This window comes from Thalassophryne amazonica, chromosome 12 (assembly GCF_902500255.1).
Source record: "Thalassophryne amazonica chromosome 12, fThaAma1.1, whole genome shotgun sequence".
Taxonomy (NCBI): domain Eukaryota; kingdom Metazoa; phylum Chordata; class Actinopteri; order Batrachoidiformes; family Batrachoididae; genus Thalassophryne; species Thalassophryne amazonica.
The window spans coordinates 85,928,149-85,949,665 of record NC_047114.1 but is presented as its reverse complement, the minus strand read 5'-3'; the positions used below and the strand labels follow the sequence as shown (position 1 = coordinate 85,949,665).

The following is a 21,517-nucleotide window of genomic DNA, read 5'->3' as shown; positions in this document are numbered from 1 at the left end:
GTGTGTGTGTGTGTGTGTGTGTGTGTGTGTGTGTGTGTGTGTGTGTGTGTGTGTGTGTATATATATATATATATATATATATATATACAGTAAATTTTGCTGAGTAAAATATATTCTGCCGGGATAACATTTGGTCCCAGGCTAAATAAAATACACTCTTTTATACAGTGAAATCAGCTCTACCGTCTTGTCAAATCAAGTTTTTCTACTCCAGTAAGAGTCATTCACAGCATGCTGGAGTTGATTTTACACTGTGATAGAGCTGATTTAGTATTGTGATAGAGTATATTTAACTATATGGACTGGGACCAAATGTTATCTCGGCAGAGTCCAGCCTTATTCCAAAATGGAGTAAATTAATTTTTTCCTTCAAAATTCTACTCGCAACACCCCATAATGACAACATGATATTTTTTTTTTTTTGCTAATATATTAAAAAAGAAATCACACGTATATGAGTATTCACACCCTGTTCTCAGTCCTTTGCTGATGTACCTTTGGCAGCAATTACAGCCTCAAGTCTCCTTGAATATGATGCCACAAGCTTGGTGCACCTATCTTTGAGTAGTTTGGCCCATTCCTCTTTGCAACACCTCTCAATCGCCATCAGGATGGATGGGGAGTGTCAATGCACAGCCATTTTCAGATCTCTCCAGAGATGTTCAATTGAATTCAGGTTTGGGCTCTGGCTGGGCCACTCAAGGACATTCACAGAGTTGTCCTGAAGCCACTCCTTTGATATCTTGGCTGTGTGTTCAGGGTCACTCTCATGCTGAAAGATGAACTGTCACCCCAGTCTGAGGTCAAGAGCGCTCTGGAGCAGGTTTTCATCCAGGATGTCCCTGTACATTGCTGCATTCATCTTTCCCTCAATCCTGACTAGTCTCCCAGTTCCTGCCACTGAAAAACATCCCCACAGCATGATGCTGCCACCACCATGCTTCACTGTTGGGTTGGTGCCTGGTTTCATGACCTCTGGCATTCACACCCAAGAGTTCAATCTTTGTTTCATCAGACCAGAGAATTTTTTTTTTCTGATGGTCTGAGAGTCCTTCAGGTGCCTTTTGGCAAACTCCAGGCAGACTGCCACGTGGCTTTTACTAAAGAGTGGCTTCCGTCTGGCCTGATTGCTGGATTGCTGCAGAAATGGTTGTCCTTCTGGAAGGTTCTCCTTCCTCCACAAAGGAAAGCTGGAGCTCTAACACAGTGACTATCAAGTTCTTGGTCACCTCCCTGACTAAGGCCCTTCTCCCCCGATCGCTCAGTTTAGACGTGCAGCCAGCTCTAGGAAGAGTCCTGGTGGATCCGAACTTCTTACATTTATGGATGATGGAGGCCACTGTGGTCATTGGGACCTTCAAAGCAGCAGAAATGTTTCTGTTCCCTTCCCCAGATTTGTGCCTTGAGACAGTCCTGTCTGATGTTTACAGACAATTCCTTTGACTTCATGCTTGGTTTGTGCTCTGACTTGCATTGTCAACTGTGGGACCTTATATGTAGACAGGTGTGTGCCTTTCCAAATCATGTCCAATCAACTGAATTTACCCCAGGTGGACTCCAGTTAAGCTGTAGAAACATCTTAAGGATGACCAGTGGAAACAGGAGGCACCTGAGCTCAATTTTGACCTTCATGGCTGTGAATACTTATGTACATGTGATTTCTTAGTAATTTGCAAAAATCTAAAAAAAAAAAAAAACCTTTGTCGTTATGGGGTATTGTGTGTAGAATTCTGAGGGAAAAAAAAAATAATTTCATCCATTTTGGAATAAGGCCATAACACAAAATGTGGAAAAAGTAAAGCGCTGTGAATACTTTTGCGCCGTATATACATACAACACATTGAACAGCAGGTGCTATTGTAATGAGATAAGTAAGGATTAAACAACGAGAAGCCGTGCATTATATGGTTTGAATGCATTTCAAACTACGTTCAAACCGTATAATGCACGGCTTCTCGTTGTTTAATCCGCTTATACCATGGTCCCACACAGTGAGCTAACACACAAATATTTATTTAAGTTAACAGAACTTGATAAAAATGTGTGAGTGTTTGGGACTATTTTATGTTTTGTCTCTGATGCACTTACCGAGTCTGCGGGCTCTCGCGCCGCAGCGGGCCACTCACTGGCCATGGTATAATCAATGTTATTCACCTGTCAGTGGGCACAGTGTTATGGCTGATCAGTGTCTTTTTGTGTGTGTGTGTGTGTGTGTGTGTGTGTGTGTGTGTGTGTGTGTGTGTGTGTGTGTGTGTGTGTGTGTGTGTGTGTGTGTGTGTGTGTGTGTGTGTGTGTGTGTGTGTGTGTGTGTGTGTGTGTGTGCTGGGGGGGGGGGGGGTATTCATAATCTAACATGTACCTGTCTTTGTAGTTGATGAAGATCTGGTAGAGATTTAGGGCATTTTTGTTTATGATGGAATCCTGCACTTCGACCATCAGGTTCTTGTGAACTTTAACCAAGTCCTGCACAACATAAGGAAACTATAAGCAACTGGACTTTTTTTTTTTCATTCAGACAACAAAAGGACTTGGCAAGACTTACTGGAATGTTGACAAAAACTTTTTCAATCTCGGCAGGAGAGAAGAATTTCTTCAAAGGATTCAGGAAATACTGAGGAAAGTCATAGTCAATGCGCTGTGTCAAACATTCCATCTCTGCTCAACAGATTGTTTGAGTAGCTGATACATCCAGAAACATAAAAAATATAGTTATTTATAGTTATTCATAATAATTCATGACTGCAGCGCTGCTGCTGCACACTTATATTGAAACTAGGCTATCTGAGAATTTCCCTAAAATTTTCATTTCATTTATATAGCGACAAATAACAACAAAGTTGCCTCAACGCACTTCACACAAGTAAGGTCTAAAGCCCCTGTCACAGTGGTGTATTGGTAGAGCTGCTCATTACAGCGTATCGTCTACGCTGTAATGAGCAGCTCTACGCCCACTTTACATGGAGTTTTTTCTCAATACGCAGCAGTATGTTGAGGGCTACGCGCATAGGACGGAAGAAATTAAACATGTTTAATTTTCTTCAGCGTACAGCACAACATGGAGCGTTCATGCGAGTACACACAGCGCCGTGCTACTTTATATAGCACATTTAACAACAAAAATGTTCCAAAGTGCTGCACATACAACAGAATCACGATAGATAAAACCCCAAGAATCAAGAAATAAATTAAAAATAAGAAAATTAACAATCATCAGCATAGCAATGAAAGGTAATCCCAAAATGCCGCAATATGTGCCCAGGGGGTGCTATATAAAGGGAGAAAAGCAGGGGGCCTAAGACGGACTCTTATGGTACACCAGATTTCATGTCACTAAGGTTAGGGGTAGTGTTATTGTACAAAACACAGTGAGAATGACTGGTCAGGTATGATGTCAACCATGCAAGGGCACTCCCAGTAATCCTAAAATGATTCTCCAGCCTATCGAGTAGAATATGATGATCCACGGTATCAAACGCAGCACTAAGATCTAACAACACCAGAACCACAGTGGCGTCTGAATCCATTGCAAGCAGATCCCAGGCTTGAAATCTCACTTTTTTATAAGCTTCCCATCTGAGATTAACACCCTCACCTGGGCAAAAAAAAAAATTAAAAATTCCTTAACTAAAAAAAAAGTAATATCTCAAATTTTTCACAAATTTCCCAAATCAGTGCTTTTCAGTAATATTTCTTCAGTGCAACTTTCAATGAACATCATTTAATTTGTATATCACAATTTATACTGCACTATACACAAGTAAGGTCTCAACCAGGGTTGGGCAATAATGACCAAGACAGCATAGGTTTTCCCTGTAGTCGATCATCTCAACGGGTGGTTTTACTCATGACTTCCTCTCCTCAAGTTTATAGTCTTGATCATCTCTGAAATCACCTACTGAGGTGATCCGTAGCCAGAACCTGAACTATCTAGGCCCTTCATTGCTGTACACTGGTGACTTTGAGCTAAATATGCTAGTGTAAAGGAGTTAAAGATTCCACTTGCCACCTTTTGGTATAAAAATACCCTTTATTTTACTTTGTAAATTGTTTAAATGCTTTCTGTTGAATTTTAAATATCCATGGAGACTTGGTGTATTAGGAGCGCCCCCCTGCTGGCGCCCGTGCAGACTTGAGCGGTGCAACCTGTACATTTTCTGCCAGAAAACAGGCTTCTCTGTGCAAAGCTGGAGCTTATTTTGAAAGAGTGGCTGTGAGAAGACATTTTCTGCTTCTGTTCTTATCAGGCTTCTCTGTGAATAAAGGGCATGTTGGTGCCAAAAGCTCAAGATCTTTGCCTATTTCATCACACAACGCAAGAGAGAGTATCCACTACAATGGTGCCGTGACCCATTCTTCAGGGCGGGATTCTGCTGTGACATCGCAGGGATGCAACTTTGGTTTGCCGCTTTTCTGAGTGTTTCAAGATCAACTTAGCCGTGGCACAGTGAGTTGTTTATGGACTAAGTCATATGATGAACTTTATTTCGGATCTGAGATAAGACAAAAAAAAGAAGAAGGGGAATCAATCGCGTTGTTTGTTTTCTTTTGTGAAAGTGTGTTTTTATCCATGCGACTGTGGACTTACACCCACTGTGGACTTACAGTTCGGTTCTCAGCCCATTTTTGACATTTTGAAACAGCATTTTAGTGACTCTGTGTCCTCTTTTATGCCTTTGGCTGACTTTTATGACACTAAACCTTCCTCCACAGAGACTGCTGTTGGCTACTGGATTCGGCTCAACAAAGGAGTTGATACTGCTGTAGAAGGACTTAGAAGGCAGGGCAAAACCCTTGATAACCCTTCTAAAGAGACCCTGAACTGTCCGTGGTCTTCAGCTGCAGACCTATTGAGGAGTGGACAGCCAGTGATGTTCAAGTACGGCTGGATGAACACCACCGTAAAAAGCGTCTGCAGCAACCTCAATCTGCAGATTCAGTGACTCACCTGCATCCAACCCAGGCTGTGGGGAAGCTGCACAGCCATGCTCAGACTGTAGTGAGCCCTCCAGCTCCTGGTCTGGCTCCTCAACCAGCTGCAGCCTGTAGAACCTTGTCGGGTGAGGAACAGTCCTTTGAACATGTTATCGCCCTTCTTGAGCGCTTGCTGCAGAAGGATTCAGTTCAACACTTCAGACCTTCTAGACCCAGAAGTTACAGTCATGCCAGAGTTTGAGGGCCATGTGTCATCTGTGGAGAGGGCAATCATGACACTGTGTCCCATTGTCGAAAGGAGCACCTTTGCTTCCGTTGTCATGCTGCTGGGCATCAGGCGATAAACTGTACTGTCACGCCAGTTTCTGATGCCCCTGCTGCTCGAGCTGATCCACCCACTCAGGAGGGAAACTAGACGGCCCACACGAGGGGGGGACTAGTGAAGGGCCGGTTGACATGTCCCCACATGATTTTGTTGACATTGAGTCAGTCTACACTCAGTTCTGTGCTTCAGTTGCAAGTGATGCTACAGTGATTTTTCAGAACACACAGAGACTGCCAGCGAAATATGATCTTTTCTACACTAATGTGTCCATTCAGGGTGCTGTTGATCTGTGGGCCATGTTGGATAGTGGCTCAATGGCTTGCTCTCTGAGTTCATGTGTGCTTCCTCTACTTGAGAAGTCTAATGGTGTTTTTCTGACTCTATCTCGCCCACATCGGTTGTTCTGATTGGATGTGGTGGTTTGAGGACCAGCCCCATCGGCGTCTGTGAACTTCAGATGAAAGTGCTAGATTGTAATATTTCAGTGCCTACGCTGATTGTGGATGGTCAAAGTGATGACTTGATTCTTGGAAGCAATGTTATAAAGCACCTCATTCATGTTCTGAAGGATTCTGGTGATTTCTGGGATAAAGTATCCCTTTCGGATAAGTCAGCTTTTGATGATGGGGGTCTGCTGCAGCTGTTGGCTTCTGTGGAGAAATGGAGAGGCAGTGACATACCGGACAAGGTGGGCACAGTGAAACTGAAACATGCTGTGACTTTAGAGCCCATGAAAGAACATCTGGTTTGGGGTCGCCTGCTGAGTCATAAATGCCTGTCAGCTGGCGGCACAGTTATTGTGGAGCCAAGTGAGTCCCGTACAGTGCCCAGGACAGTTATGGTGGGACGGATAGTGACTCCATTATGGGGTGATGGATGGGTTCCGGTTAGAGTCATTAATCCTTCCAGTAAGCCAGTGACTCTCAGACGCAACTGCAAGCTAGCTGACGTGTCTCCCTGCACAACACTTGAGGACTTTGACATTGACTACCTGTATGCTAATGACAAAACAGACGATGTGAACTGCAATGTGACCAGGACTGTTACCAAGATGGACACTGGTAGTGAAAAGAGCTTGACTGTTGACACTGACTCTACTCTGCCTAAGCGTAATGATTCAGTGCTATGTGACCTTGGACTACAGGACATTGACTCAAGTGACTTGTTCCCCTTCTGGAAGTCGAGGCTGATTGAACTCGTGGCCAAGTATGAGTCGATCTTTTCTCGTAACAGTTTAGCTAAGGACTTTGTTCACAGAATCAGGCTCAGTGACAGCAGACCGTTCAGACTGCCATATCGTCATCTGTCTCCTTCCCATTATGAGAAGCTAAGGATGGCTGTGAATGAAATGGAGGAATGGGACATCATGCGTAAATCAATGAGTAAGTACGCTTCGCCCCTTGTTTTGGTCTGGAAGAAGAATGGCGATTTGCTGCTTTGCACAGATTTTCGTTGGCTCAATGCGAGGACGATCAAGGATGCTCATCCCCTGCCTCACCAGGCTGATGCTTTGGCTGCTTTTGGAGGGAATGCTTTCTTCTCGACTATGGATCTGACCTCTGGATACTACAATGTGGAAGTCCATGAGGAGGACAAGAAGTTCACTGCGTTCACCTCTCCCTTTACGTTGTACGAGTACAACAGGCTTCCACAGGGACTCTGTAACAGCCCTGCCACGTTCATGAGGATGATGATGTCCATTTTTGGTGACCAAAACTTCTTAAGCCTCCTGTGTTACCTGGATGACATCCTTGTCTTTGCTCCCAATGAACAGCTTGCCTTGCAAAGACTTGAGATGGTGTTTGAGAGGTTACGGGCACACAACTTGAAGTTGGCACCTAAGAAGTGCCATTTCATGAGGTCTTCTGTTAAGTTTCTTGGGCACATTGTGACCAAAGATGGCATGTCCACCGACCCAGAGAAAGTCAAAGCCACTACTGATCTGACTGAGAGGGATTTAATGGAAGAGAGTAGCAACAGCCCCTCTCCCACCAAAGTACGATCATTTCTTGGAATGGTTGGATTCTACCAACAGTTTCTTGAGGGCTTCTCCAACATCAGGAAGCCTCTCTTTGCCCTGACATCAGGCGTGAGAAAGCCACGGCATGCCAAAGGTAAAAAGAGGTCACTTGTGAAGAACAGGAAGTTGACTTCTGATGATTGGACACCAGAGTGCAACAGAGCTTTGGGTTACTGAAGCAGACTTTGTTGGAGAGTGCCACGCTGGCTCATCCAGACTTCAGTAAGCCTTTTCTGCTGTTGGTTGATGCTTCGTCCAATGGCCTCGGTGCTGTTTTGTCGCAACTGGCAGATGGTGATGATATTGCTCGACAGATAGCCTTTGCCAGCAAATCTCTGAACTATGCCCAGTCACGTTATCCAGCACACAGGCTTGAGTTTCTGGCACTCAAATGGGCTGTTTCTGATAAGTTCAGTCACTGGTTGAGAAGTCATCCATTCACCGTATGGACTGATAACCCTCTGACCTACATTCTCAGTAAACCAAAGCTTGATGCCTGTGAACAGAGATGGGTTGCAAAGCTTGCTCCTTATGACTTTGAAATCAAGTACATTCCCGGTCCTGAGAATGTGGTAGCCGAGTATGCTACGTCGCCTCACCAAAGTACCCTATGGAGCACTTCTGGAAGGAGCTAATGCTCTAGACTCTGACTGTGTGCAGGATGCTTTCCGCTGGTCCTGTGAGCCTCCGGATGTGTTACGCACACAACATCACTCGAATGTGGCCTGTAGAACAGCTGTTTCTGCTGTTTTGGAAAAGTCTTTGGACCAAGACGAGCTGCCCCCTCAGGCCTTCCTCTTGCCTCAAATCGTTCAGTCTGTTCAACCACCTGAGCTGTCGGAGGTCTGTCCTCTGCCAAGAAACAAGCTGATGGATGTACAACGTGCTGACCCTTGCTTGAGTCGTGTTCTCCTGTTTGTGGAACGTCAGAGATGCCCATCAAGACGAGAGCGCTCACATGAGCCTGTTGAAGCTCTCAGACTTCTCAGACATTGGGATAAGCTGACAGTCAAGGCAGGTGTTCTCTGCCATGTCGCGAAGGACCCTGTTACTATGAAAAAGACCTACCGTTATGTTGTGCCCCCTGCACTGAGAGGTGAAGTCCATAAGGGTGTTCATGGCGAGGCAGGTCATCAGGGTCAGAGACGGACACTATATCTGACAAGACAAAGATTCTTCTGACATGTGAGGGACTATGTGAAGTGCTGTTGCCGTTGTGTGTGTGCCAAGTCCCCTGAGCCTGAGGCCAGAGCACAGCTTGAAAGTGTGACCACATCCAGACCTCTTGAGCTAGTCTGCATAGACTTTTGGTCTGCTGAAGACTCCTCCAACAAGTCACTTGATGTGCTCGTGGTTACTGAGCATTTTACTAAACTGGCGCAGGCCTACCTGTGTCCGAACCAGTCAGCCAAGGTTGTTGCCCAACAGCTCTGGGACAACTTTTCTGTGTTTACAGCTTTCAAGAGCGAATACACTCAGATCAAGGTGCTAATTTTGAAAGCAGCCTGATTGCGGAGATGCTCAAAGTTGCTGATGTTCAAAGGTCACATACAACGCCTTACCACCCGATGGGCAGTGGTACTGTAGAGAGATTCAATCGCACGCTTGGCAATATGATCAGAGCCCTTCCCCTTAAAGCCAAACAAAGACGGCCTCGATTGCTGAGATCGCTCACCTTCTCCTACAACGCTACAGTGCATGAGACCACTGGTTTTGCCCCGTTTCAACTGATGTTTGGCAGAACTTCCAGTTGCTGGTTGATGTAATGTTTGGATCTGTTCTCATGGATGATCAGGTGGTGGACTATAATGACTATGTGCTGAGTCTCAGACATGACCTAGCAGAGGCTGTGAGAGTTGCTCAGGCCTCTGCCACAAAACAGCAGCAGAAACAGACAGACTATTACAGCAAGAGGTTCAAAGGTGCTGTGGTTGAGGTCGGAGACAGAGTTTTGTTGGCCAATAAAGGTGAAAGGGGTAAAGGGAAACTGGCTGATCGTTGGGAGAATCACATTTACACTGTTGTGAAGATACATGACAACACTCACACCTTCAGGATCAAGAACAGTGCTGCGGATCAGGAGAAAGTGGTCCACAGGAACCTCATAATGCCTGTTAATTTTCTGCCAGTTCAGATTATGTCTGAGGATGATGATGGTTCTTGTTTGAGTGATCTTACCACTGGAGCTACGGATGGCTCACTACAGGTCTGTGATGTTCCATGCTCTGTTACACTGCCTGACGGTGAACCTATGGACAGGACTGTTTCATGGATCTCTCAACTGCCTGCTTCCTCTGGGGATGATTAACCTGATTTACTTGATGTTCCTTTGACTGCTGACTTACCTGACGTGACTGTTGATGTGCCTGTTGACATTGGCTGTCCTGCTGACCAGTCTAACCTTATGCCTGTGACCTCTGAACATGGACTTGAGTCACAGTCCTTAGATACGGGTACTGAGGTCTTATCTGAGGCAGGGCAGTCTCAACACAAGGGTTCCTGCTCTGACAGGGCAGTAAGTTTTCATACCAGATGTGGGAGAGTCGTTAGACCTGTTGTGAAGCTTATTCAGAAAATGCAACAGAAGGTTTTTGTTGGACACTAGTGTTATGTCCTGGGATTTTGAGGAGAGTGATGGTATTTTATTTTGGTTTATTTTTGTAATGAGACCATCTCTCTTACTTGGGAGACTATGTGAGTGCACAAGTAGAGTATGAGAGGTGATATGAGTTTTTTTTAGTGCTGTGTAATATTTGATACCTAGTTGCTTGTAAAAAGGCATGTTTTCCTATGGGTGTTGGAAGGATTAGCTCCCCTTTCTCATTCTAATTCCTTGGGAATAGTCAATGACTGGATTTCTGGGTATCAGTGTCACATACAGTCCTACATAATTGTTTATTATTATTATTATTATTATTTGTTTGTTTGTTTTCCTCTATCACTCTTTTTACAATGGTTGTGTGTGTATGAAGTATTTGTTGGTACCTGTTATGTTTTTGGTTCAAGGTGTTCTCACAGTACTTGCATTATTAATTTTTAGGGGGAATTGTTTGTTTGTTTGTTTGTTGAGATGGGAAGTGGAGATCAGTAGGGGGGAGTGTAAAGGAGTTAAAGATTCCACTTGCCACCTTTTGGTATAAAAATACCCTTTATTTTACTTTGTAAATTGTTTAAATGCTTTTTGTTGAATTTTAAATATCCATGGAGACTTGGTGTATTAGGAGCGCCCCCTGCTGGCGCCCGTGCAGACTTGAGCGGTGCAACCTGTACATTTTCTGCCAGAAAACACTAGGCTTCTCTGTGGTACACATTTCAATTCATTATTGTACATTTTCTGCCAGAAAACCCCAGGCTTCTCTGTGCAAAGCTGGAGCTTATTTTTGAAAGAGTGGCTGTGAGAAGACATTTTCTGCATCTGTTCTTATCAGGCTTCTCTGTGAATAAACGGCGTGTTGGTGCCAAAAGCTCAAGATCTTTGCCTATTTCATCACACAACGCAAGAGAGAGTACATATCCACTACACTAAGGCTGGGTTGCACCAACATAGTTTAAACTTTAATCTACATTTAATCTCAGTTTACTTTTTAGTCGTGTTGCACCAAACTTAAACTTAGTTTAAATTTAGTTTCCACTAATCTCTGGTTAAATCTAATCCATGGCTAATCTCAGATTTAATACCCCACTTAAACTTAGATTAATTGTGAGTCTGTTGCACCAGTGATTTTAACCCAAGGATAAACCTGGATTGCCTGTTTAATATAAACCACCCCTGGAGGAGGTTTAAATTAGTTATTCGGACAACATGGCTGCTGTTATTCGTCTGCTTGAGTTACAAGATAGAGTTCCACGCAGAAATATTCGAGATAGGCTAAACCCTGTTGAATTCTACAGCAACAGTGAGTTTCTCCAGCGGTACAGATTCACAAAAGAGTCTGTATTGTACCTCAATGAAAAAGTCGGACCAGCTATCAAGCACAGAAGCCGCATCACATTTTGCCTTGCTTTTTAAATTCTTCCAGCAGCCTTTCAGCTGAGCCTTGTCCCTGGCCTCCTTTATTCCCGTTGCCCCATTGAATCTCTCCGTTAATGATGCCCATGCCTGCTCCTTCTTTTCTGTCATTAAATTATCAGTTTTTTTGTCCTCTATAATCAGGGCTTAATTTGAGGGGGAGCAAGCCGGAGCGTGCTCTGGAACCTCTGACGTTGGCTCCACCAGCTATTTATACTGGATCCGTGATCCGCCACCTCTCTTGACTAACAAAAAATTTTTTAAAAATCACCGCGATTGCTCTCACTGCCAATCACACCGCCGCCCTCCTGTCTGCTGTGCGGAATTGTGCCAAATCTGGCAACAGGTACAGAGGCTACGCTCGCTGTTTTGATCCGGATGTTGAGCGTAGCCGCAGAGCTCCGTGGCCACCAAGAGAGGACTTGGATTCTTTGCGGGTCCCGCATCCGTACCCCCGGATGCAGTGAGTGAAGGGACAGCCACGCATTGTGTTCTGCGTGTGTCTGTTTATAATCTCGCACAGAAGAAAAAACAGTGTTTACACGAGAGAAAAGTGAGAAAATGTTAATGCCTGTTTGAGAAAAGTGTGTAGTAAGGGGTTTTACAGCCTTAAAACATCTTTAATAAGTGTAAAAAATAGCGCTACTTCGCAGATTTCGTTTATCGCAGGTTATGCTGCGTTCACACCGGGCGCGATCAGACGCTACAAATTCGTGGGGGTCGCGTGGCGACGGACGCACCTCCTTCGCCCGGTGTGTCGCTCTGCTTGGGTGGACTTTTGCTGCGAAAATTCGCCCCGGTGCGTCATCAAATAGGAGGAGCTTCCATTCCGCTCGGCGTCAAGTCATCATGACGGACCTTGATCACACGGAGCGAGTTGTTGTGAAAAGCTCCCAATACAGAGAGTATCATTTGCTGCAGGAGCTGCGTCTGGATGACGGCCGCTTTCAGCGGTCCTTCTGCCTCTGCGGGACCCAGTTTGAGGACCAACTGTCCCGTTCACGCGCACACATGTAAACAATAAAAAAAAAAAAAAAAAACTGCTGCTTGTTGCAGCTCGCTCCTCCCCCAAAAAACTCTGTCATAATTGTGTTTATAAACCAGTCACCATTTGTTTTATTATACATCTGTATAGTTAATACGAGGTCTATTAGAAAAGTATCCGACCTTATTATTTTTTTCAAAAACCATATGGATTTGAATCACGTGTGATTACATCAGACATGCTTGAACCATCGTGGGCATGCGAGAGTTTTTTCACGCCTGTCGGTTACATCATTTGCCTGTGGGCAGTCTTTGAGTGAGGAGTCGCCCACCCGCTCGTCGATTTTTTTCATTGTTTAGGAATGGCTCAGAGACTGTTGCTTTGTTTGATAAAAAAATTTTCAAAACTGTAAGGCACAACTGAGTGGACACCATTCAATAAATTCAGCTGGTTTTCGGTAAAAATTTTAACAGCTGATGAGAGATTTTGGTCTGGTAGTGTCGCTTTAAGGACGGTCCACGGCTCCTGACGGCGATCTGCGCTTCGAGGCGGCAGCGTCTCGCCGTTTCAAGTTAAAAACTTCCACATTTCAGGCTCTGTTGACGCAGTAAGTCGTCAGAGAACAGAGAACTTTCAGAAGAAGTCGGCATGAGGAGTTTATTCGGACATTCCATTGTTAACGGTCATTTTGTAATGAAAGAACGTGCGGGCAGAGTCGCATGTCGGGCTGGACCCGACCGCGGGGGGTCGCGGCAGGAAAAACACCTCCGTTGGAAATCTTAACGGGCAAGTTGGAACATGCCCAAGCTGTTAAACAATTTCTCAGTTACTCACTTGTTGAAAGCCATTAAAAGCCGCCTGAATTCTACAAATGGTTTTCAACACGGAGGTGTTTTTCCTGTCGCGGCGCACACAGATTTGCCGAGTCTTCACGGAAACGACTCGGCAAATTTGCGCGTACGTCTTTCATTAAAAAAAATGTCCTTAAACAGTGGAATGTCCGCATAAATTCCTCATGCCGGCCTCTTCTGAATCTTCTCTGTTCTCTCACGATGTCCTGGGTGAATTAAGCCTTAAATTAGGATGTTTTCAGCTCGAAACAGGCCGACGACATCGCCTGGAAGCGCTGCAGGACGTCCCGCTCCGTGGGAAGTCCTTACACCGACAGAAACACCCCATAATCTCTCATCAGCCGTTAAACTTTTCACAGAAAACCAGCTTAATTTCTCGAATAGTGTCCACTCGGATATTCCTCACAGGTCCAGAAAAAATTTTGATAAAGCAACGCGCGCCGTCTCGAGCAGCGTGTGAAACAAAGGAATTCAGCCGAGAGGGCGGGACCACATCTCACTCAAGGCCTGCCCACAGGGAAATGACGTCACCGACACGCGTGAAAAAACTCACGCATGCGCACGAGGGTTCAAGCATGATTGGTGTAATCGCATGTCATTCAAATCCATATAGTTAAAAAAAAAATAAAAGGGTCGGTTTATTATCTAAGAGACCTCGTAAGTAAAATAATCTCCATGGATGATTCCCTCGCGTGCGCATGTAAAAAAAATAAAGAAAAAGACTCCACTCCCGCTGCTGCTCGCTCCAAAAACTCTGTCATGACTGTGAAATAAAGGACAAAAGAGACATAAGTCCTGCTCACAGGCTGCTACCAGAGACAGGACATGTTCACATGTTCAGTCAAACTCCAGACATCTCCATGTCACTGCATTTTCAGTCCCTGATTGGTCATCGTGGCGCGACGAGACGAAAAAGTTCAGATTTTTCAACTTGGGGAGGAGGGCAGCGCAACGTGACGCGACGCAATATCGCGCCACAAACGCGCAAAACGCTCAAAATTGCTTCACTCACGTCGTGCTGCGCGGTTTGGCGCCAAAACGCGTCCTTATTACATAGGGATTACATGGCAACCTGTGACTGCAGTCGTGCCACGCCCGGTGTGAACGCGGCATTACATGCCCAGTTTATTTTCAGTGTGGCGCACAGCGTTGTTCGCAAGCCCCTCCCCCCCTCTTTTTTTTCTGCACCGGAGCCACGCATCCTCTGGGCTCCGGGACCTCCCACTTTACAAATTAAGCACTGTCTATAATTTTCCCAAATTCCTCCATTAGCCCTGCCAGTAAATTTTTCTCAAAAGAAGATAAATTGGATGCCCTTTGATGAGGTGCCATCTTCACTGATGCCATCTTCACTGCCCGAGTGATACAATGTAACGGCCGGCACGCGACAGTGTTTACAAATATATCAAACAGGCCATTCCAGAGCACTGAACTCAATGGCCCATTATATTATTATATAATTCAATGTGTCATCGTTTGTTTGTTTAAAGTCAATGTTAGTTGTATGTTTTGTCTATTTATGCATATGAGGTCTGTCAATAAAGTAAAGGTCCTTTTTATTTTTTCAAAAACTATATGGATTTCATTCATATGTTTTTACGTCAGACATGCTTGAACCCTCGTGCGCATGCATGAGTTTTTCCACGCCTTTCGGTGACGTCATTCGCCTGTGAGCACTCCTTGTGGGAGGAGTCGTCCAGCCCCTCGTCGGAATTCCTTTGTCTGAGAAGTTGCTGAGAGACTGGCGCTTTGATCAAAATTTTTTCTAAACCTGTGAGGCACATCGAAGTGGACACGGTTCGAAAAATTAAGATGGTTTTAGGTGAAAATTTTAACAGCTGATGAGAGATTTTGAGGTGATACTGTCGCTTTAAGGACTTCCCACGGAGCGGGACGTCGCGCAGCACTCCCAGGTGCCGTCGTCAGCCTGTTTCAAGCTGAAAACCTCCACATTTCAGGCTCTATTGATCCAGGATGTCGTGAGAGAACAGAGAAGTTTCAGAAGAAGTCGGTTTCAGCATTTTATCTGGATATTCCACTGTTAAAGGAGATTTTCTTAATGAAAGACGTGCGGACGGATTGCAGCGTCGGCTCGCAGCCGCCACGACACTCAGCCACAGGAAAAACACCTCTGTTGGAAGCCTTAAGGACAAGTTGGAACATGCCCAGCTGTTAAACAATTTCTCATATACTCACTCCACTGAAAGCCACCAAAAGCCGCCTGGATTTTACAAATGGTTATCAACACGGAGGTGTTTTTCCTGTGCCGCCGCACCGCGCCGGCTGTGTCCCGACGCGCGGACCCGGCCGCACGTCTTTCATTAAAAAAAATCTCCTTTAACAGTGGAATATCCGGATAAAATGCTGAAACCGACTTCTTCTGAAACTTCTCTCACGACATCCTGGATCAATAGAGCCATTAAAATTTTCACCGAAAACCAGCTTAATTTTTCGAACCGTGTCCACTTCGATGTGCCTCACAGGTTTAGAAAAACTTTGATCAAACAAAGCGCCAGTCTCTCAGCAACTTCTCAGACAAAGCAATTCCGACGAGGGGCTGGACGACTCCTCCCACAAGGAGTGCTCACAGGTGAATGACGTCACCGACAGGCGTGGAAAAACTCACGCATGCGCACGAGGGTTCAAGCATGTCTGACATAAAAACATATGAACGAAATCCATATAGTTTTTGAAAAAAATAAAAAGGACCGTTACTTTATTGACAGACCTCGTACATTTGACCATACCCATTAATGGCAGCTGATGAACATATTTAAGTTTATTTTAATCCTTGATTAAACCAGTTTAGGTAATCCAGGTTTAAATTTAAGACGTGCAACACATCTCAGATTAATTTAAACCCAGTTTAAACATGGATTTACTAAATTCAGTTTAGGCCTAAACTATGTTTAATTTAAGCTATGTTGGTGCAACCCAGCCTAAGAGTTTGACATAAAAAAAAATTAGTAAATTCAAATAGGTTATGACTATAACATAAATGTTGTGTTTGTGTTAGTCACGGTAGAAGGGAAGTTCTGTACCTTCTCGATGGTTTCCAAAGTATCTGTGTACTTTTCCTCCGTCTGTTTGATCTCTGAAAGGCAGCAACTCCGAACATCAACCTCAGCCTGCTTCTAGAAAGACAAACAGCTTAGTACGTCATCGACAGAGCGCAAACCAATTGAGTAAAAGGATTTTTTTTTTTTTTTTGCATTTGTCAACAACTAACCAGCTGAGCTAGCTGTTCATGAAAACAGCTCAGATAATCTTCATTACAAACGGTTCTTTATGTTTTCTAAAATACAAATGAAAATCAGAATACATTTGACAGTTGCTGACACCGTAACACATAAATAAACACAGATGTCGACAGCTGTTCAAAGCTAAAGTCAAAATGTATTATGTAACCGTGTCACGGCTGGTTACACTTGTGAAATGTTTCCCCTTCACACATGTATAATAAGACCGTAGTAGTGATTACCCACAATGCACTCTGCAAAACGGTCGACAAAAAATGTGGTCAAGCAAGAACCGGAGGGGAACTGAATTGATTGGAGGTGGGGGGGTGTCAAAGTGAAACTGTGGTTTTGGTTTGAGAAGCTGGTGCCAGTGTGACATCTAGTGGCATTAAATCAGTTACTGAACCTTTAATTAACCTTTTAAGTTTGAACCTTTTTTTTTATGTATCAAAAAAGGCTGTAACAGAACTGTGATGCCAGCAGACATGTATGTGACCTCTTTGTCTTTGCCAGGGAGGGTATGTTTTCACTTGTGTCTGTCTCTCTGTCTGTCTGTTTATGAGCAAAATTATACAAAAATGGGTGGTGAGGGACTTCATGGTACAGTTTGAGATCTCAGTCTCTCAGTAGCAGTGTATTCATAAGACCCATTGCTGTTGACCCGCTTTATTCAGGCCATGCCAACTTCACCTCCATGTGGTACAACCTATGGTTCTTGGTCTTGCAACAAATCTCTGGCTCAGGATGAGGTCCCTGACAGAAACCTCCAGGGATTTAGAATTTGGCTGGCCTTCCCTGTTATGTCTATTGACGCCTTTACAGTGTCAAATCTCCCGCGTAATCACGTTCTCGCTGGGGAGGCCGAGATTTCGTTGTCACTGTAAACAAGCGTTTGCAGTAACTTGTTTGCAACATTGCATCATTATGGAGGTGAGTTAAACCAAAATATGTATTTAGGTGTTTAACTAAGATAATTGTGAATATTTAATGTGAGTTTTATTTTTAAAAAAAAGTGTGTTGCTGTTAGGGTTGCGTGTCAGGAACCGGTTCTTTTGGGGTATCGTTAAGAAATGATTCGATCCATCGACATCAGTAGCCTTTTTGCTTAACGATTCCCTTATCGGTCCTTCAGAGTGGCTGTTGTTTTTGGGGGTGTTTGTCAGGAAAATGATAATTTCTCCACATTGATTACAGACCCTGCAGCGGGTCTGTATAATTAGCCTTTTCTGCAGCGCAGCTTTGCTTTGAACCTTGAACCAATGAAGCAGTGCTTCGATCTTCGATCTGCTGCTTCGTTGGTTCTTTGTTTTATTTCGCTTTATCTTAATTTTTCCCCACTAAAACCCTAAAAGAGCATATGTCTGTGAGTCATATTTACCTTTTTTATGTTAAACCGACCTGTTATGGTCTTCTGGAACAGTTGATAGATGTACAGTAGTGTTCAGAATAATAGTAGTGCTATGTGACTAAAAAGATTAATCCAGGTTTTGAGTATATTTCTTATTGTTACATGGGAAACAAGGTACCAGTAGATTCAGTAGATTCTCACAAATCCAACAAGACCAAGCATTCATGATATGCACACTCTTAAGGCTATGAAATTGGGCTATTAGTAAAAAAAAGGAGAAAAGGGGGTGTTCACAATAATAGTAGCATCTGCTGTTGACGCTACAAACTCAAAACTATTATGTTCAAACTGCTTTTTAAGCAATCCTGTGAATCACTAAACTAGTATTTACATAGTTGTATAACCACAGTTTTTCATGATTTCTTCACATCTGCGAGGCATTAATTTTGTTGGTTTGGTACAAAGATTTTGCTCATTTACTACAGTGCTTGGGGTCATTGTCTTGTTGAAACACCCATTTCAAGGGCATGTCCTCTTCAGCATAAGGCAACATGACCTCTTCAAGTATTTTGACATATCCAAACTGATCCATGATACCTGGTATGCGATATATAGGTCCAACACCATAGTAGGAGAAACATGCCCATATCATGATGCTTGCACCACCATGCTTCACTGTCTTCACTGTGAACTGTGGCTTGAATTCAGAGTTTGGGGGTCGTCTCACAAACTGTCTGCGGCCCTTGGACTCAGAAAGAACAATTTTACTCTCATCAGTCCACAAAATATTCCTCCATTTCTCTTTAGGCCAATTGATGTGTTCTTTGGCAAATTGTAACCTCTTCTACACATGTCTTTTATTTAACAGAGGGACTTTACGGGGGATTCTTGCAAATAAATTAGCTTCACACAGGCATCTTCTAACTGTCACAGCATTTACAGGTAACTCCAGACTGTCTTTGATCATCCTGGAGCTGATCAATGGGTGAGACTTTGCCATTCTGGTTATTCTTCTATCCATTTTGATGGTTGTTTTCCGTTTTCTTCCACGCGTCTCTGTTTTTTTTTTTTTTTTTGTCCATTTTAAAGCATTGGAGATCATTGTAGATGAACAGCTTATAATTTTTTGCACCTGCGTATAAGTTTTCCCCTCTCCAATCAACTTTTTAATCAAACTACTCTGTTCTTCTGAACAATGTCTTGAACGTCCCATTTTCCTCAGGCTTTCAAAGAGAAAAGCATGTTCAACAGGTGCTGGCTTCATCCTTAAATAGGGGACACCTGATTCACACCTGTTTGTTCCACAAAACTGACAAACTCACTGACTGAATGCCACACTACTATTATTGTGAACATCCCCTTTTCTACTTTTTTTACTAATAGCCCAATTTCATAGCCTTAAGAGTGTGCATATCATGAATGCTTGGCCTTGTTGGATTTGTGAGAATCTACTAAATCTACTGGTACCTTGTTTCCCATGTAACAATAAGAAATATACTCAAAACCTGGACTAATCTTTTTAGTCACATAGCACTACTATTATTCTGAACACTACTGTATTTTGTAACATAAAATCGGGACCGATGCTAACGTGTTAGCATGTCTATGGCATTTTCAATGTTAAAGTTAGCATTAAGCTGAGCCATTATCAAGCCTCCCTCCCCAGCACACAAAGGATTCTGGGATACTCTAAAACTGTCAATGGGGCATTTTGGTTTGTCGAAAAGGTGTTCCCGCTTAGACATATCAGCAGGGTTCAGTCAACCACTCCAACCAAGCCTTCATTGGATCTATTACCTGCTTGACAAAGTGTGGACAGAAGCCATTGTGTAACAGCTGCCTCACCTTAATCCTTCCAACCAACATGGTTTTCCAGCTCTATGATCACAGTAACGCATCGCACTCCACGTCGCACTAATGCAGATTGTTATGTTGGAATAATTATCATCGCAAAGACAATGAACAATAACAACAAACAGAAAAAAAATAAACTGAACTTCAAGAAAGTTGGTGAAGGGGTAGGCATGGGACAAGGAAGAGCTGAATAAACTATGGGGAAGATCAAGATCAAGGTGTGAATCAAAAGACAACATTCAGGATAAAATGTCACCAATCAAGACCAGTGGTCAGTAATAATATTCACAACTCATTATGAAAGTGAAGCAGTCTGGATCAGCATTCAGCTCTCAATATTAATATTCAACCATCGGTGATCAAGATCAAAGATAAGCATTCAGAATCAAAGGTCAGAGATCAGATACCATGCGTGTATATACACTCAACAAAAATATAAACGCAACACTTTTGGTTTTGTTCCCATTTTGTATGAGATGAACTCAAAGATCTAAAACTTTTTCCACATACACAATATCACCATTTCCCTCAAATATTGTTCACAAACCAGTCTAAATCTGTGATAGTGAGCACTTCTCCTTTGCTGAGATAATAAATCCCACCTCACAGGTGTGCCATATCAAGATGCTGATTAGACACCGTGATTAGTGCACAGGTGTGCCTTAGACTGGCTACAATAAAAGGCCACTCTGAAAGGTGCAGTTTTGTTTTATTGGGGGGGATACCAGTCAGTATCTGGTGTGACCACCATTTGCTTCATGCAGTGCAACACATCTCCTTCGCATAGAGTTGATCAGGTTGTCAATTGTGTGCCTGTGGAATGGAACCGGGATTCATCCGTGAAGAGAACACCTCTCCAACGTGCCAAACGCCAGCAAATGTGAGCATTTGCCCACTCAAGTTGGTTACGACGACGAACTGGAGTCAGGTTGAGACCCCGAATGAGGATGACGAGCATGCAGATGAGCCCTCCTGAGACGGTTTCTGACAGTTTGTGCAGAAATTCTTTGGTTATGCAAACCGATTGTTTCAGCAGCTGTCCGAGTGGCTGGTCTCAGACGATCTTGGAGGTGAACATGCTGGATGTGGAGGTCCTGGGCTGGTGTGGTTACACATGGTCTGCGGTTGTGAGGCTGGTTGGATGTACTGCCAAATTCTCTGAAACGCCTTTGGAGACGGCTTATGGTAGAGAAATGAACATTCAATACAAGAGCAACAGCTCTGGTTGACATTCCTACTGTCAGCATGCCAATTGCACGCTCCCTCAAATCTTGCGACATCTGTGGCATTGTGCTGTGTGAAAAAACTGCACCTTTCAGAGTGGCCTTTTATTGTGGGCAGTCTAAGGCACACCTGTGCACTAATCATGGTGTCTAATCAGCATCTTGATATGACACACCTGTGAGGTGGGATGGATTATCTCAGCAAAGGAGAAGTGCTCACTATCACAGATTTCAACTGGTTTGTGAACAATATTTGAGGGAAATGGTGATACTGTGTATGTGGAAAAAGTTTTAGATCTTTGAGTTCATCTCATACAAAATGGGAGCAAAACCAAAAGTGTTGCGTTTATATTTTTGTTGAGTGTATATATATATATATATATACATATATATGTATATACATATATATGTATATACATATATATGTATATACATATATATGTATATACATATATATATATATGTATATATGTATATACATATATATATGTGTGTATATATAATTCTGGCCCACATTACATTACCAATGCGGGCTGTTGTTCCGTCCTCATGAGGTCTTCATAAATCTCTTCCCCTGAATAGTCGTCATCAAAGCAATAGACCGCCGCATACAAGTCATCCTCGTCCTCGGCGACATTCTCACTGTTACAAAGAAGCACACACATTCATAAAATTTATTACATATGGTCAGTCAACCTATATTTCCTGCATCAACAAAAAAAATTGTGCAA

The 21,517-nt window shown here is 43.5% G+C and overlaps 1 protein-coding gene across 4 annotated transcripts in view; it reads right to left on the bottom strand.

Annotated features, from left to right (window-relative positions):
- The window catches only part of LOC117522288 (guanine nucleotide exchange factor VAV3-like), a 178,850-nt gene that overhangs the window by 123,772 nt on the left and 33,561 nt on the right, over positions 1–21,517 (bottom strand). For 3 of the 4 annotated variants that reach the window (XR_004564191.1, XM_034183680.1, XM_034183681.1), the window contains exons 5-8: positions 21,311–21,428; positions 16,164–16,256; positions 2,543–2,611; positions 2,360–2,463 (exon numbers count right to left, since the gene is read on the bottom strand). Coding sequence is in view for 3 of the 4 variants with exons in the window: in XM_034183680.1 (XP_034039571.1) it covers positions 2,360–2,463; positions 2,543–2,611; positions 16,164–16,256; positions 21,311–21,428 (384 nt within the window). In the remaining variant the exon portion in view is untranslated. The remainder of the gene's footprint in view (positions 1–2,359; positions 2,464–2,542; positions 2,612–16,163; positions 16,257–21,310; positions 21,429–21,517) is intronic. The other variant, XM_034183682.1, reaches the window with a different exon arrangement.